This window comes from Oncorhynchus gorbuscha, linkage group LG15 (genome assembly GCF_021184085.1).
Source record: "Oncorhynchus gorbuscha isolate QuinsamMale2020 ecotype Even-year linkage group LG15, OgorEven_v1.0, whole genome shotgun sequence".
Taxonomy (NCBI): domain Eukaryota; kingdom Metazoa; phylum Chordata; class Actinopteri; order Salmoniformes; family Salmonidae; genus Oncorhynchus; species Oncorhynchus gorbuscha.
The window spans coordinates 41,628,242-41,645,627 of NC_060187.1; the positions used below are offsets into that span (position 1 = coordinate 41,628,242).

Genomic DNA, 17,386 nt, shown 5'->3' on the forward strand with positions numbered 1-17,386 from the left:
CTCAATTGGATTGAGGTCTGAGCTCTTCGCTGGCCATGCTAGAAAACTGAAATCCCTGTCTTGCAGGAAATCACGCACAGGACCAGCAGTATGGCTGGTGGCATTGTCATGCTGGAGGGTCATGTCAGGATGAGGCTGCAGGAAGGGTACCACATGAGGGAGGAGATTGCCTGCAATGACGACAAGCTCAGTCCGATGATGCTGTGACACACCACCCCAGACCATGACGGACCCTCCACCTTCAAAACGATCCCGCTCCAGAGTACAGGCCTCGGTGTAATGCTCATTCCTTCGACGATAAACACGAATCTGACCATAACCCCTGGTGAAACAAAACCGCGACTAGTCAGTGAAGAGCACTTTTTGCCAGTCCTGTCTGGTCCAGCAACGGTGGATTTGTCCAAAAATGGTTTACAGACAGATTTCACTTATAATTCACAGTATCACAATTCCAGTGGGTCAGACGTTTACATACATTAACTTGACTGTGCCTTTAAACAGCTTGGAAAATTACATACAATTATGTCATGGCTTTCGAAGCTTCTGATAGGCTAATTGACATCATTTGAGTCAATTGGAGGTGTGCACCTGTGGATGTATTTCAAGGGTCTCCTTAAAACTCAGTGCCTCTTTGCTTGACATCATGGGAAAATCAAAAGAAATCAGCAAAGACATCATTTTTTGTGTAGATCTCCACAAGTCTGGTTCATCCTTGGGAGCAATTTCCAAACGCCTGAAGGTACCACTTTCATCTGTGCAAACAATAGTATGCAAGTATAAACACCATGGGACCACACAGCCGTCATACCGCTCAGAAAGGAGACTCGTTCTGTCTCCTAGAGATGAATGTACTTTGGTGCGAAAAGTGCAAATCAATCCCAGACAACAGCAAAGGACCCTGTGAAGATTCTGGAGGAGAATTATCTAAATCCACAGTAAAACGAGTCCTATATTGACATAACCTGAAAGGCCGCTCAGCAAGGAAGAAGCCACTGCTCCAAAACCGCCATAAAAAAGCCAGACTATGGTTCGCAACTGCACATGGGGACAAAGATCATACTTTTTGGAGAAATGTCCTCTGATCTGATGAAACAAAAATAGAACTGTTTGGCCATTAACGACCATTGTTATGTATGGAGTAAAAAGGGGGTGGCTTGCAAGCCGAAGAACACCATCCCAACCGTGAAGCACGGGAGTGGCAGCATCATGTTGTAGGGGTGCTTTGCAGCAGGAGGGACTGGTGCACGTCACAAAATAGATGGCATCACAAGGAAGGACAATTATGTGGATACATAGAAGCAACATCTCAAGACATCAATCAGGGAGTTAAAGCTTGGTCGCAAATGGGTCTTCCAAATGGACAATGACCCCAAGCATACTTCCAAAGTTGTGGCAAAATGGCTTAAGGACAACAAGGACAAGGTATTGGAATTGCCATCACAAAGCCCTGGCCTCAATCCTATAGAACATTTGTTGGCAGAACTGAAAAAGTGTGTGTGAGCAAGGAGGCCTACAAACCTGACTCAGTTACACCAGCTCTGTCAGGAAGAATGGGCCAAAATTCACCCAACTTATTGTGGGAAGCTTGTGGAAGGCTACCCAAAACATTTGATCCAAGTTAAACAATTTAAAGGCAATGCTACCAAATACTAATTGAGTGTTGTAAACTTCTGACCTACTGGGAATGTGATGAAAGAAATAAAAGCTGAAATAAATCATTTGCTCCACTATAATTCTGACATTTCACATTCTTAAAATAAAGTGGTGATCCTAAATAGCCCTAAAACAAGGAATTTTTACTAGGATTAAATGTAAGGAATTGAGTTTAAACAGAGTTTAAATGTATTTGGCTAAAGTGTAGGTAAACCTCTGACTTCAACTGTAAGTACTAGTAATGGGTCTCTATGTCCTCACCAAGTAGATCAGAGTGTCACTGGTCATTTCCCCTTCCTTGCATCCTTTTAATTGGTTCCTATCCTGACTCTTTGTGTATTAGGCTATAGGCCTAGTGGAATGTGAGAGTATGATGTAACTTGCACCTTTTTCAGGCTTGAATGAGACAATGTATTATCCTAACCTTATTCTTTCAATAAAGTTATTGATTTATTGATAATATATATCTTCTGCATGTCTTTCCTTAAAAATGTAAGACTAAATGCTATTTGTAATATGTTTTTGTGCATATATGTGTTTAATATACTATCCAGATGAGAACGTGGCCGATCACAGAACATTCCATAGAATTCTAGAAAAATACTAGTGACTAAAATGGCTGTAACTCATTCACAGTAAAAGGTTTTACTATTCTGATCTCAGATGATCAATCCTTATAAAATAAGCAAAACTCAATATGCTCTAAGTTGTTCTCTATCTTCATTAGGAAGTTGTGTAAATGGCAGTTGTTTGAGAAAAATGTCACGTTTACACCCACCCCCCCACTCCGGCGCTCAACATCGCCAGCTGTCTCATCATTACGCACACCTGCCACCATCATTACGTGCACCTGTGCCTCATGACACGCACCTGGACTCCATCACCTTCCTGATTACCTCCCCTGTATCTGTCACTCTCCTTGGTTCTTTCCTCAGGCGTTATTGACTCTGTTCCTGTTTATATGTTTCATGTCTGTACACTATTCGTGTTTAAATTTACTCCCTGAACTTGCTTCCCGATTCTTAGAATACAAGTGACAAAAAAAAAACATTTATGATACACATCTTCACAGGTGTTTTTTCTTGACTGATTACGATTTGATTGATTGATGTGGTTCTATTGAATGAGATATCATTTGAAAGGGTCATTTCTTATCTTTCAAAATATGTACCATGTTTTCATACATGTATATGGTTTGAAACGTGCAAAGTATGCTCATTAATGTGTGCAGAGGCATTCGTCTCAGTAAATTCAGAAATTCTAAAACTCTCCCACCGATGATGCAACAATGCCAATATGGCGAGTTACAGTTAGCCGTTGTTCTAAAGCCTAGTGTTTCCATTCCCTTTCATTATAATTCACATAATATTATTATTTTTTTTTTTTGCTGCAGGATTATTATTCTGATTTAGCAAACTGGCTCAAATTAAAATCCTACATCTGTAAAATGAAATGGACCTATATTGCAAAGAGTAATGCTGCTACACTAATTCATGTAAAATAGTAAATTAATCTATATGATGACATGGCACAGTGAAAGTGGTAGCTGAATCACCCAGTGGTGCAGGGCGTTGTATTATTCATAGTGAAACCTAGGTTGGTGGCATTATATGTCCTTGGTTAACCCACTACCTCCCCCTCATAAAAAAAGATCCTTTCCCTCTCTCTGTTTCTCGTTCTCTGTCTCTCTGTGGCACAACAATTCTCTTTGTCTCTCTCTCTCTCTCTCTCTCTTTTCTTGTACAATCACTCTCCATCTCTATTCTCCCACTTACTCCCCCCCTCCACTTCTCCCTGTTTTCCCTCAGGCCTTACTCACCACTGGGTGGTTTGGGTCTGGGTGGAATGCTCTTCTTGGGCGGCAGAGCTGGGCCGTCCTGCTTCCTACTGAAGGGGTCGTCTACGAACCCAGACTGGAGAGGGGGAGGAAAGGACGGCGGGAGAGAGAGGGAGAGACAGACAGACATTTCACAACTGTCAAGTGCCAACTCATAACAAGACTGATGTATGTGCATTGAAGACGATGAATCAGGAAATTAGTAAAAATACACAAACGGTTCTTTGTGCACCCCTGGGTAGGAAAATTAACAAATAGATGCTATACAGTTCATAGTCCTTGGTAGAAGTACCTGTTGGTATTCTGGAAAGCCTCCTCTTCCTTCCATCGGGTCTCTGACCTTTGCCATTTGGCTGAAGTCTGCGAACCCACTGTTACTGCCAAATGAGCTGTTACTGCTTCCAAAGGCAGTACTGCTTCCAAAGGGGTCGAGCGTGCCAAAGAGATCTGAGAAAATGTCAACATGAAACATTCAAGGATGTGTAGGTTATCGAGAACAAATACACAAATATTCAAAAGGATTCTCCATGATACATGACTGATATGAGCTGTGCTTCCGGAGTCATTGGGGTGGCAGGGTAGCCTAGTGGTTAGAGAGTTGGACTAGGAACCGGAAGGTTGCAAGTTCAAACCCCCGAGCTGACAAGGTACTAATCTGTTGTTCTGCCCCTGAAGAGGCAGTTAACCCACTGTTCCTAGGCCGTCATTGAAAATAAGAATTTGTTCTTAACTGACTTGCCTGGTTAAATGAAGGTAAAATTAAATTGCTCAAAGTTTGACTCCTGAGTGTATATAAACCCTTTACAGTTTCAGTCAAGAAAAAGGAGAAGCTTGAAAATAGGCTAGATAAAATGAGCTGGTGAAAAAAAAGAGAGAATTTGAAGTAGTTGGCATGACACCTTTTCACTCAGCTCATAATTGATCCTACAACATGTTTACATGTACATTGTTTTTACATTTAATCTTTATTTAACTAGGCAAGTCAGTTAAGAACCAATTCTACCCTGGCCAACGCTGGGCCAATTGTGCGCTGCCCTATGGGACTCCCAATCACATCTGGATGTGATACAGCCTGGAATCGAACCAGGGACTGTAGTGACACCTCTTGCACTGAGATGCAGTGCCTTAGACCGCTGCGCCACTCGGGAGCCCAAACATCCTGCCACAGTCAACCCAGTGTTCTAGCATGGCTATGGGACTTCAACACTGCATGGCGTAATGTGTTTATATGGACTACAGCAATTTCCTAGGGAAAATAAAGAGAGGACTTTCTTGTGCAAACCAGTAGAAATGAAGAGTTGATTGAGAGTGGGACGTACACACTTACAGTTGCAGGTTGCCCTGTCCAAGGCCTCTCTAGGCTACAGTATTTCCACCCTTACACAGTTGCAGATTACCCTGTCCAAGGCCTCTCTAAGCTACAGTACTTACTAACTTACACAGTTAAAGATTGCTTTGTCCAAGGCCTCTCTAGGCTATTTCAGATGCCACAAGCCATCCTCTGGGCCCAAGCCACAATGCATCTCCTGTTTTCACTGGGACTGTTTCAAGTGAATTTTAAGTGATCCATGTGCTGCTTAGAATGGGAACCTTCGTAAAATATATATATATAACATCACACAAGAACCTCAACTGTTTCCCAATCTTAAAACCATTCAGGGCCATTATTTGACCCATCTTATCCATACAAATTCTATCTGAGGCATTGATGTCTTTGAAAACTGACATTTGTTAACCACCACACTTTCCTGGCATTATGGGAGATATTTTTTTTTACTGAGGTCTACACTAAAAATGTGAGAAAAACAAGGATTCAATGATTGAAAATGGATGATATTACATGGGAACTCTTTTCACAGCTATTTGACACCTGCTCACCAGCCCACAGGCCTATAGGCCGATATAGTCAAGACAGCAGGCTTGAGCAAAAAGGTGTGAAAAGAAAACAAATGCATTGTGCAACTGAAACAACCTATTCTCTCTGAATACAAAAATCAGACTTTTACAAGTCATGCCTGAGAAAAGGGAGATGGGGGGTAGAAGAATAGGAGAAAGACATCTGAGCAAGTACCTGGTCCTGGGCCTCTGATGGGTTTTGGGCTAATGGATACGAAAGGGTCTGCACTGGTTGTAAAGTGACTTGTCTTCAAGAACAAGCAGAAAGAAACAGTTACATACATATACACCCATATATAAACTGAGTTTAATATAAATATATACAAACACATTCCAAGGGTCAGAAAGTGCCACAGTACCTTGGTGGGGAGCGTGGCACTTTTACTGAAGGGGTCGGGGGTGCTGAAGGGGTCTGCCTTGACGGTGGTCTTCCTGAAGAAGTCTTCCGACGTAGCTTTGAAGGGGTCCGTCTCTTTGAATGGGTCCCCCCCAAAGGGGTCTGGATGGTGAGAGAGATCTAGGACAGCTCAGTGTAGCAGGCTGTGGATCAGACTTGACCTTCCCTTCACATAGGCTAGTCTGACGGTACCCTATCCTTCGCACAGGGACGCGATGTGAATTAGGTTCACTGTGGACTGGGGCATCCGGACCGTAAGCCATGTAGTAGCTGAGATAATGCGAGTGCAATTTGGTTAACCTCTTCAGTAGGAATCATATCACCCAGTTAGTCACTATGTTCAATGTTCATTCCCCTTATGACAGTTCCATTTATTGTTGGTAAGGAAACTGTTAGGAAACAATGCATATTCTTTTAATCAGTTTTAAAAACGCTGGGTGTTCCAACTGTCCGTGGCTTTGCTATTGTCAACATTGAGAATGTAGGCATTCTCCATTGCGCCAGACAAATGCAAGAACTCAATCACCATTAAGATAAACATTCAACAGCCAGCAAATATTTTCTATGGAATGTATGTCGTATATTACAAAGAGAGAGAAGTGGGACGTTGAAGCAAGCCCGGTTGGACCCTGTTTTTCAAAGTTCCAGAATGTCATCAACTTAACAGGAGGATGACATTGTATGGAAGTCCATGTATTTGTTTAATTGTGTATGGCTCTTTCTGGTTATGAATAAATAAATACCTGCAGGCGCTGGGACTGATGGCTGCTTTGCAAAAGGGTCGTTTTGGAAGGGGTCACCTACAGGAGAGGAGTTGAGATGAGGGATGAGGGGGAGAAGACAATCAGAGGCTATGGCACAGAGGACAACAGCTAAAACGTTGGAAGGGGGAATCTAAACACAGAAGGATAAAAAACAAATTATAGAGCACACTTAAGGAAAACAAAGGCAGAACTGCAAAAACAACGTCTTAGCCAAGCTACAGAGGAGTCCACATTGCTTCTGGTGAAACTACAAATCATGTCGGGATAGGGAGGATGAGAGCCCTGTGGGAACATTTGAGTGAGGAGGAGAGGAAACTCAAGCAGGACTATCTGAGGAGAGGACAGAGGGATAACGGGGAGAGATGAGCGATTGCAGAGGTCGCTGAAAGAGAAGGAGAGGAAAGGGAGAGAGTGAGAGGAAAGGGAGAGAGTGAGAGGAAAGGGAGAGTGAGAGGAAAGGGAGAGAAGGAGAGGAAAGGGAGAGAGTGAGAGGAAAGGGAGAGGAGAATCGGCACCTTTGAACGGGTCTGTCTTGAAGGGGTCTTCGGAGTGGAAGGGGTCTGTGTGCATCTCCTGAGGGACGCTACAGAACCCAGATGTCTTCACCTTAAATGGGTCCTCCTGAGAATGGGAGAAAAACACATCTGTCTGTTTGGTTCTGGAGAGCCTTGGTTTATTTACACTTACAACTGTGACACCATCTCCAACCATTTTCCCCTCAGACAGGCATTAAGGAGAAAAACCAACGCACGCCGACTCGATTGTTTATTCAGTCGGCCGATAAGTCTCGCCGAGCTGTCAAACACGACAGCTATCGAATCAAAATACTTCATATTTCAATAAGGGCCCACTCAGGTTCAAGTGGAGGAATGTGAGTTAAACAACACTAACAGAGACCTCGACGAGAGAGGAATGTGAGCCTGAAGAAAAGCCTCCACTGTTGCTGCTTCCAGACTTGACCAGACCAGAGAGCGCCCGGGGCTTGAGTTTCACTTTAATAACACAAAGGGAATTTTCATTCTTCTGCAATTTGCCCATTCTGTGTTTGCTGCGCCCCACTGCACTCAGCTGGTCCCAATGAAAAAAGCCCCCAGAGTCCGTAGGAAACAACCATCTGTTAGGCCCCACATTCTTCAGGGTCTCTGGTTTCTCTAGAAAACCTGCCTTCACGTGCCAGGCGAGCCCTGGCTATGAAAACGCTAACTTGTTATGTTTCATTAGCAGGACTTCTCCTCGTTTCAATAAGAGGCCTGACCGTGATCCCTGTGTTCACTCCGCCATGACATCCAACGCCGCCCAGAATTAGGGCCAAGAATAAGCGCTAAGTGTCCGAGCCCTTTCAAAACGCACAGGTAATAAAGCTTAAGACGGAACAACAAAGAGGGCTGCCAGGTAAAATAACAGAGTATTTAAGCAGAGATAATCACATTAAACAAGATATAACCAAACTATGGGATTAATATAAACCACTTAAGATGCTGCATGCCCCGGACCCGCTCGTTTGAACGAAACATTTCTGACACTAAACTAGGGAAGTGATACCTCTTTTCTTTACAGGCAAAGGTTTAGCATATGCCACATATCTTTTCTCTTTATCTGACCATCTCCGGTGACACACAGGTCAATTTCACACCCAGGCCAGCAGCCGACAATGACTCATCATGTTACCATGATCTGCAGATGTGGCTGAAATGAACTACACCTTCGCTGCCATCCGTTGTTCAAGTCCAAATGTACCAGATGTGTTCAGTAGAGTCCTGCCTTTCTAGGTTGAACCAGGTCTCCACTAGACACCAAGCATTCAACCTCGATTGACCACTTTTATATACACCACGTGGGCAGTAGTATGTGGACACCCCTTCAAAATGACTGGATTTGGCTATTTCAGCCACACTCATTACTGACAGGTGTATAAAATCGAGCACACAGGCATTCAATCTCCATAGACAAACATTGGCAGTAGAATGGCCCGTACTGAAAAGCTCAGTGATGTTCAACGTGGCACGTCATAGGATGCTACCTTCACAACAAGTCAGTTCGTCAAATTTAGACCCTGCTAGAGCTGCCCCGGTCAACTAGAAGAGCTGTTATTATGAAGTGGAAACGTCTAGGAGCAACAACGGCTCAGCCGCGGAAATGGTAGGCCACACAAGCTCACAAAACGGGACTGCCGAGTGCTGAAGCGAGCAACGGGTAAACGTCCTCTGTCCTCGGTTGCAACACTACCGAGTTCCAAACTTCCTCTGGAAGCAACGTCAACACCAGGACTGTCCGTCGGGAGCTTCATGAAATGGGTTTCCATGGCCGAGCAGCCGCACACAAGCCTAAGATCATCGGGCGCAATGCCAAGCGTGGTGTAGAGCTTGCCGCCATTGGGCCCTGACCTCAACCCCATCTAACTCCTTTGGGATGAATTGGAACGCTGACTGCGAGCCAGGCCTAATGGACCAACATCGGTGCCCGACCTCACTAATGTTCTGGTGGCCGAATGGAAGTCCCAGCAGCAATGTTACAACATCTAGTGGAAAGCCTTCTCAGAAGAGTGGAGGCTGTTATAGCAGCAAAGGGGGAACAAACTCCATATTAATGCCCATGATTTTGGAATGAGATGTTCGACATACTTTTGGCCACGCAGTGTATTACCTCTACATGCTCAGGAAAAACTCTGGGTCGTAGTTACAGGGCCCAGAGTTCAACCTCCTGAGCAATGTGGTCTCCTCACCATGGCTCCGAAACCTCCATTCTCGCGGTCGTGGAATCCCTCGCTCATGTCAGCCAGGTTGGTCATGCTGCCTCCGTGGGTCCCGTTCAGGTTGCTGTTGTACTGCTCAATGCTCTTAGTCATCTCCTGCTGGCTGTCCTGGATCTGAGACAGCTTACTGCGAGCCTGGAGGAACAGAGCAGCACAGCACAGTAGGTTAATGTAGGGTTTCATTCAACACAGAGGATGTTAGGGCTGTTAAGGGGAACAACCGTTATATGTGAACGCATGTGTTTACACATCAGATTGTGATGACTTTCATGTGAATGTGTCTTTGAGAGATTCCATCAAAATGAGCCACCCTCCCAAAAGGATCTCTTTCCGTTCAATATAGTGGCCGAATAGCTTTCCTAAGGAACGGAGAGTGAGTGCATATTATTGCAGGTGATCGCCGAGGAAATGATCAACCGGCGTGGCTCTACGACCACTCAATGGCCTTTTGACCGCGGTGTTTCTTAAGATAGAACGCACGGCTCCGACAAGGCCTGAATGGGACCAGTCATTTGGGAAGAGAAACCCTCTCACACTATGGCCTCGTGCAGGGCACCCTGGGAGGAGAGTCTCAGCGCAGGCGTCACATGGTTCCGTTCACATTGCAGTGGCTACAGCTGATTGCGGGTATTCCCCATAGCTCCTCACAGATGGTGGTCTTGGACTACAATACTGTAATCTCAGTATGGTTTGAATTCAATGAGAGAAGAGTGATGAATGAGGATATTAGTGAACATGATTTGGCGCTGCAGGTTATGGAAGTAGCTAGGCGCTGCTATTTGTTCATAATGAGAGTAGATCGGAATGGATTTTCTCTCACGTACCTCAACGTAACGTCTCTCACTTACACCCCCCCCCCCTATAAAAGAGAACACAGCCATCTATGTCTCAGCATCCTTTCTCAGGGTGATGTGAGAGTGTGATGTGAGATCGGAGGTGTGGGCTGTGGATGATTAGTGTGGTGCAGAAAGCGGAGGTAGTACATTTGACACTGAAACTGCCACACCCAAATTTGACGGAGGGCGGATATCTCCAGATGAGGGGTTAACGATGACGACATGCACTTTAAAAACAACTTCACTAGAATTTCACTAAAAATGTATTAAGTACTTCTTCATTTCCCAGTCTGTGCTGAATATCTCCCAGAAGAGAAGACCAAGCACATATTGAATCTGGTCATTTTCATCAATTTGTGACACAAAAACTCCCCCTGGTGGTCACACTAGGAAGTGTCTTGCAACAGGTCCTGTCACATCCCAGACACATTAGCCTGATTCACACTCACAATAGGACAAAACTGAGCCATGCTGAGCTGAATTGGGCTGGCTTGGTTATGCATCCACCATAGCTGTGCTGGAACCATGCTGGAATGGACAATGTGACAATAAAATATCAAATGCCAGGATAGCTCGGGTTGGCCTTATAGCGTGAATCAGATGTGATGAGTCGCTGTACCTAACCCTAACCGCAACAGGTGTCTGGGACTTCTGCATATCTGACTGGGGGCATGTCTGTTGCCTCTCCTCTCCCTCTACCTGGTTCTCTCTCACCTGGTTGATCTCGTCCTGGGTGGCTTTGAGGGACTTGATGATGGTCTCCAGTTGGAACTTGCCAGCCGTTAGGCTCTGTTCCAGCTGGCTCTCCTCCAGCTGCAGCTGGTTCAGGTCTGCCTTGGCTCGACTCAGCTCCTCTTCTTGGCTGTGCAGGTCAGTCTCCTGGGAGTGGATCTGATTCTGCAGGGATGAAATCTGGGGTAGAGAAAGAGATTGACAGCAAGAGACAGTGGGGGGGGGTGGGAGAAAGTGGAGGATGAATGCGATGCCTACCAGATTGATAGTGTAGGCTGTAGGGCTGTAACGGTACAACACATAAACATATGTAACAGTAGGCCTACAGCCTATGTCTACACTGCATTGAAGGCTATGCCTCTTGAGTAAATCTGAGCTGAATTCTTTCTCTCGGGCTATTCCGTTCAAACAAATGGATGCAAACATTGCAATCAAAATTCAACTCCTAATCGGGGCACTTCAAACTGTTCTTTTGTGAGGTCGAAGCCCGGGAACTACCACTGAACAAAAATAGAACCGCAACATGCAACCATTTCATAGATTTGACTGAGTTACAGTTCATATAATGAAATCAGTCAATAGAAATAAATAAATGAGGCTCTGATCTATGGATTTCACGTGACTGGGCAGGGGCACAGCCATGGGTGGGTCTGGGAGGGTATAGGCCAACCCACTGGGGAGCCTGGCCCAGCCAACCAGAATGTTTTTTATATTTTTGATTCAGAATAGTTCTGTACGATGGCGATAAACCAGAATTGGAGGATCCTCTATCTTCCGTTTGGGAACGTTATGGCTTCCCTGTAGATTCCAACAACGGCGGTGGACAGAGAGTTGTGGATCAAACATTAACGGTATGATGCCACGCTCAATGACAATAGCCTACGCAGCTGCCAACATCTCAAATACGTTGACACGTTCACATCGACATCGTCCCAGTATGCCGTAACGAGCAGGAGACGCTAAGCTAACACGACGACGTCTCCCCTCTGCATTCGGGCCGAAGAAATTACAAGAGCGGAAGCTCGGCTACGTTGATATTTTGTACAGTCTTTGGTTTCTATGTGCCCATTCTCTGTGGTTGATGATAGTTGGTTTCAGGCAGCGCCTTGTGAAAGTCCTCAAGCCGCGTTTACGAACTTCCCTCTTGCACCCTTTTCAGCAAACAGCAAACAGGTAGCAGCCGCTCTATATGAGCAAGCCAAAGGCCAAGTTTCAAATGAATGTCGCGCTTACTAATTAACAGTGACATCACCCCATCACACACTTCTCCCACATGCTGACCTCTTGATGTCACCTACTAAGGAAATGGCCTCTATAACAGCATTTTCGGCAGTTAAATCCAACAACAAAACATTATTTATCAAAAGCAATCTATTCCTGTGTTTTTTTTAACTCTATAATTTTTCTACAAGCACGATCGCTATATTGCTTCCATGATTACTACCAGACCACTGTCAAACTCCTCTGCTTCCCATTATCCCTTATTCTCACCATTTGGGACTCCTCATTGCACTTGATCCGGACGTCGTTGAGCATGTCCTCCAGCTTGGCCTTCTGCTGGTCCATCTCCTCCAGCCGCTCCTGGGCCTCCTGCTTCTGGGCCTCCAGCTCCTGCAAGCTGCACGTCTCTCTGTCCAGGTCGTTCTGCATCTCCTGACGAACACGCAGACACACATGTAATCAGCACAACAATGACAATCTGGGAAAAGAGAAGGGAACTCTGGACACGGTGCTGCACAACCTCGTTCCATTTGGAGTAGCAGTATACGGCATTAAAAAACACATGGTGTGTCAAAAACCCCCAATTCCCTTTTTTCATGAGGAAATGGTACGCCTGCTGACCTGCACCTCCGAGGACTTGTGTCTGATGGCCTCCTCTGTCTCTCTGATGTCCTGCTCCAAGGTATACTTCTCCCTGAGAGAGAGGGAAACACCCCCCCCCCCATCAACACACAGCGCCACAGGGGAGAAAAAGCCAGCCGCCCCCCTCCTCCTCCACCTCCCTCTCCTCTTCCTCACCCCTCTCTCCCTCAAGACACAAAATGACGACAAAAGAAAAAGGACAGACTGGGACAGCCAAGAGAGGGTTACCTGAGGGCACTCCAGTGTGTAAAAGCAAGAGTGCTGACGCAGCATGAAGAGTAAGTGGTGAAAACAAAAGATTGATCAAATACACACATTTTTAAAAAAGGGTTGGAGTGGGGGATGAGGCGGGATGAGGTTGAGAGGGAAGGACTCATCCACACCCGGCTGTTACCATTCTTCTCCTTTTGAAATGTCAATTTGATCACCTACTCTACTGTGTTCCACATGGAGTATCTACTAGTGTTGCACGGTATACCGGTACCACGGTAATATCACGGTACAAAAACGCCACGATACTTATGCAAAACGTTTTAGAACCCCGTTTCGTATGAGCCTATCATTTCTCGGCCATACAGATCTAAAGAACCCGCTTGTGCCTGTTATAAAATGTTTATAAAGTCAGTTTGGTTGACAAATTCTGTTTAAAAAAATGCAAGTGTAACCGATGTGAAATGGCTAGCTAGTTAGCGGTGGTGCAAGTGTAACCGATGTGAAATGGCTAGCTAGTTAGCGGTGGTGCAAGTGTAACCGATGTGAAATGGCTAGCTAGTTAGCGGAGGTGCGCGCTAATAGCGTTTCATCCGGTGACGTCACTCGCTCTGAGACCTTGAAGTAGTGGTTCCCCTTGCTCTGCAAGGGCTGCGGATTTTATGGAGCGATGGGTAACGATGCTTCGTGGGTGTCAGTTGTTGATGTGTGCAGAGGGTCCCTGGTTCGAGGCCAGGTTGGGGCGAGGAGAGGGACGGAAGCTATACCGTTACACAAGCAACAGCAACTAGTCTCTTGTATGCGCAGGTTCAATAACGTCTACTTCACATTCATGTGAAGGTCACGTGTGGCAACTGTAATCAGCCAGCCTCAACCCCTTCCAGCCATCACTCACCTGCTTCTCTGCATCCACTCTCCCTGCACATCTGTTCCTCCATCAGTTTTTTTAAATATCATTTTGGCGTGGTGGCGAGCAGGGATGCAGCTCAAACGCTTCAAAAAGAATATGACTCATATTACTAAAGCTACCTCTTTTTCCATCCACTGCGATAGGGCGAGCATTTGATATCATTTCACAGGCAGAGAGTGTGTGAGGGAGAGACAGACAGAGAGTGTGTGAGGGAGAGAGGGAGAGTGTGTGAGGGAGAGACAGACAGAGAATGTGTGAGGGAGAGAGGGAGAGTGCGTGAGGGAGGGAGAGTGTGAGGGAGACCGAGTGTGTGTTAGGGAGACAGAGAGTGTGTGAAGGAAACAGAGAGTGTGTGAGGGAGGGAGAGTGTGTGAGGGAGGGAGAGAGTGTGAGGGAGAGAGGGAGAGTGTGTAAGAGAAAGAGAGAGTGTATGAGGGAGACAGAGTGTGTGTGTGAGGGAGACAGAGAGTGTGTGAGGGAGGGAGAGAATGTGTGAGGGAGAGAGTGTGTGTGTGAGGGAGGGAGTGTGTATGTGAGGGAGGGAGGGAGGGAGTGAGGGAGTGAGGGAGGGAGGGAGGGAGGGAGGGAGGGAGGGAGGGAGGGAGGGAGGGAGGGAGGGAGGGAGGGAGGGAGGGAGGGAGGGAGGGAGGGAGGGAGGGAGGGAGGGAGGGAGGGAGAGTGTGTATGCGTGTTAGCTGAAGAGTAAAGGTTTCATGCAGTGTTTTTCCCTTACTGACACAATGACATGCAGATCATTATGCATGTATATCCCTTCCTCCCAGTCCTCCAGCCAAATCACAGTCAGGCCTTTATGAAGTGTGAATATCCATGACAGGTTTTTTGTATAGAACATGCACATAATGTTTGGAAAACGGGGCCGGGGGCGAACCGGACGCTAGGACACTGGCGTGGTACCGCAATACTACCGTGATACAGTACTTGGCCTGCAATCGTATCGTTAGTAAAATGACTGGCATCATGACGAACCTAATATCTATACTGTGCCTGTTTCAAATGGAATGCTTACTTTAATCTGTTTAGTAGATAGTCGATTTATTTATAGAGTATAGTTGCTCTGTTTATTCCATTTAGGTTAAACTATTGCTAAAACTGCACTGACTTAATCAAGTTGTTGAGTGATGATTGACGAACAAGGAAATGAAAGGTGGAACTCATACAGGGTGATATAAGCTAGAAAAAGTTGACAAAGAAAAATGACTAGACATCTGGAAAACCACATCCTTTAAGACTCTCTGTGATATTGTGTGTTTTAATATTCTGGATTTGCGGCATCTTTGTCAGTAGCACAAACAACAGTGAATAAGTTCAACCAAAACCATCTTGTGATCACTTTGAAAGAAAATTTGTGTTGTGAATCACCTCTGCAGCTGAGCGATCTCTTGACTGATGTCGTCCAGCTCCTTGATTCCAGTGAACTCTGACCCTGACCCCACAGAACTGGAGCTGTCCTGTGGATGAACAGACAGAAAGAGAAAGTGAGCCCCTTTCTTCAGCTGACCTGAGAGAGAGCCAGAGTTGCCACGACACCAAACCATCCAGACCAAACCATGGTAAAGAGACGGAGACAACAGGGAAGGAAGCACCACAGAGGAACAGGTGACAGGGCGAGGGTGAAAAAGGCCTGAGGGGAGTTGTTCACCGCCGCCACGGTCAGAAAACTCAGGAGGTCAAGTCACACCACCGTTCACAGTCACTGGGTTCTCACAAATGCTTTGCATCTCTTTGAGATTCTGTCTAGCGAGCCATCGAAAGCATTTGTCGGGTTTTTTCGCCAGTTACCTACCCAGAACTTGAACATTATTTGCTGTTACAGAGATATAACCCAGAAAGCGACATTCAGCAGCATTTAGGTTTGGGTAAAGAAGAAAACAGTGTGCGGTAAGCTCTTGGTGGGGTCTAAGCACCAGACTAGAGCAGGACAGCAGCAATCAACGAGGTTTAGGAGCCTCCAAAACACACAAAGCACATCACTTCATAGAGCTCCAGGTTGCAAACCACATACAAACCACGTAAATATACTTTCATACCAAATCAATCAATGAATAGTTATTGTCCATCAAGAAGGTACTCTCTCCACAGCACAATACTTTGTTATCAGAGTGTCTCAGATAGTAGGATCTTAATTTGATAATCATCCTGCAGCAACAGGAATTGTGAATTATTATGTGGATTATAATTATTGTACCTTTTTTGTAGGGGTCGATACATTTCTCGTTAAGGCCGAGATTCCACAGTGGAAATCACAAGGTTCAGAAGCCTTTTTACTGCGTTTTAAATGTCCTGCATTGCAGGAAAGTTCTCCTGCAACAGGGTGATGATCAAATGAAGATCCTACAACTGTATTGTCCCTTCCATCTTTCAAACCAAGCACCTGTAAGCAGGACCATTGGGAATTCAGACGCATTTTCAACAAGCTAAACATGGGACTCACCCGCCTCATCTCAGACAGAGCGGCCACCTCAGAGCCCACGGGAGTCATGTACCCAGACATACTCTGTGGATAGAGACAAGGGGATGAAGAGCTACTACTGAACACAAGAATGATTCCTAGCCATGAGATACACTGAGTGTCAATCCCAGACATTAACACACGATTAGATCTCCCTAAACTGTCATTTGTCTCAAAGTGTATGAACAGAAAGGAAGTTGTACTCTATATTTGCTCCCAACAATTGAACAGGTAAACCTGATAACCGCCATCACAAAGTGGAAATACAAGCACTTTAAGTGTGTCTGCGCACGAAAGTAGAAAGTGTGTGTGTGTGTTTTCTTACATTATCAGGACCAAAATGTTCCGACAAGGTAGAAAAACAATAATAATCCGTGTTCTGTATTTGTTTGAATGTTAGGTTAGGCTTAATGGTTAGGTTTAGGGTTAAGATTAGTGTCAGGGGATTTTTTTTTTTTTATTAGGTTAAGGGAAAATAGGATTTGGAATGGAACTAAATGTTTATTCCCCCTAAAAGTTTTGAAAATTCATATAAAAGCTCTGTGTGTGTGTGTGTTCTTGAACATGTGTGTGGTGCGTGCATGCGTACATGGGAGGGAGTGGTACACACTGGCACGGGAGTGCCCCTCTCTGAAGGGGGGGATCATGTCAGGGGTCAGGGCCTGAGGAGGGTCCATGCCTTTGCTGACTTTCTGCTGGATGAAGTGCATGGCCAGAGCAAACTGCTCCCGCGTCAGCATCCCCATCTGCCTGGTGTCTGCCAGGGCCCTGGACACACAATAACAACAACATGAGTAATACAGTCAACTTCAGTCAGGGAATCAGGTGGCATCAGTCAGTCTCTCCTACCATATGTGTGCCAGTAAATTCTGGGGAAGCCCTGAGTGCATGAAGATGTCCTTGACTTCCATGCCGCTGACAAAGCCATCTACATCCAAGTCTGTCTTCAGGAAGATGTCATCATAGCGCCCTCTGTCTGTCACCGGGACTACCCAGTTCACTGAGTGCTGACGTTCACGGGGAGGGAAATGACATATGTTAAAACACATTACACACTAACAAGTTA

General features: G+C 45.6%; 1 protein-coding gene across 1 annotated transcript in view; it reads right to left on the reverse strand.

Annotated features, from left to right (window-relative positions):
* LOC123997149 (epidermal growth factor receptor substrate 15-like 1) overlaps positions 1 to 17,386 on the reverse strand; it is a 35,815-nt gene that overhangs the window by 15,017 nt on the left and 3,412 nt on the right. Inside the window, 14 exon segments of the mRNA XM_046301242.1 lie at positions 3,473 to 3,566; positions 3,783 to 3,937; positions 5,562 to 5,634; positions 5,746 to 5,903; positions 6,527 to 6,583; positions 7,063 to 7,168; positions 9,270 to 9,434; positions 10,850 to 11,047; positions 12,359 to 12,520; positions 12,710 to 12,782; positions 15,231 to 15,319; positions 16,931 to 16,960; positions 16,962 to 17,088; positions 17,170 to 17,327. Coding sequence (XP_046157198.1) covers positions 3,473 to 3,566; positions 3,783 to 3,937; positions 5,562 to 5,634; positions 5,746 to 5,903; positions 6,527 to 6,583; positions 7,063 to 7,168; positions 9,270 to 9,434; positions 10,850 to 11,047; positions 12,359 to 12,520; positions 12,710 to 12,782; positions 15,231 to 15,319; positions 16,931 to 16,960; positions 16,962 to 17,088; positions 17,170 to 17,327 — 1,645 coding nt within the window.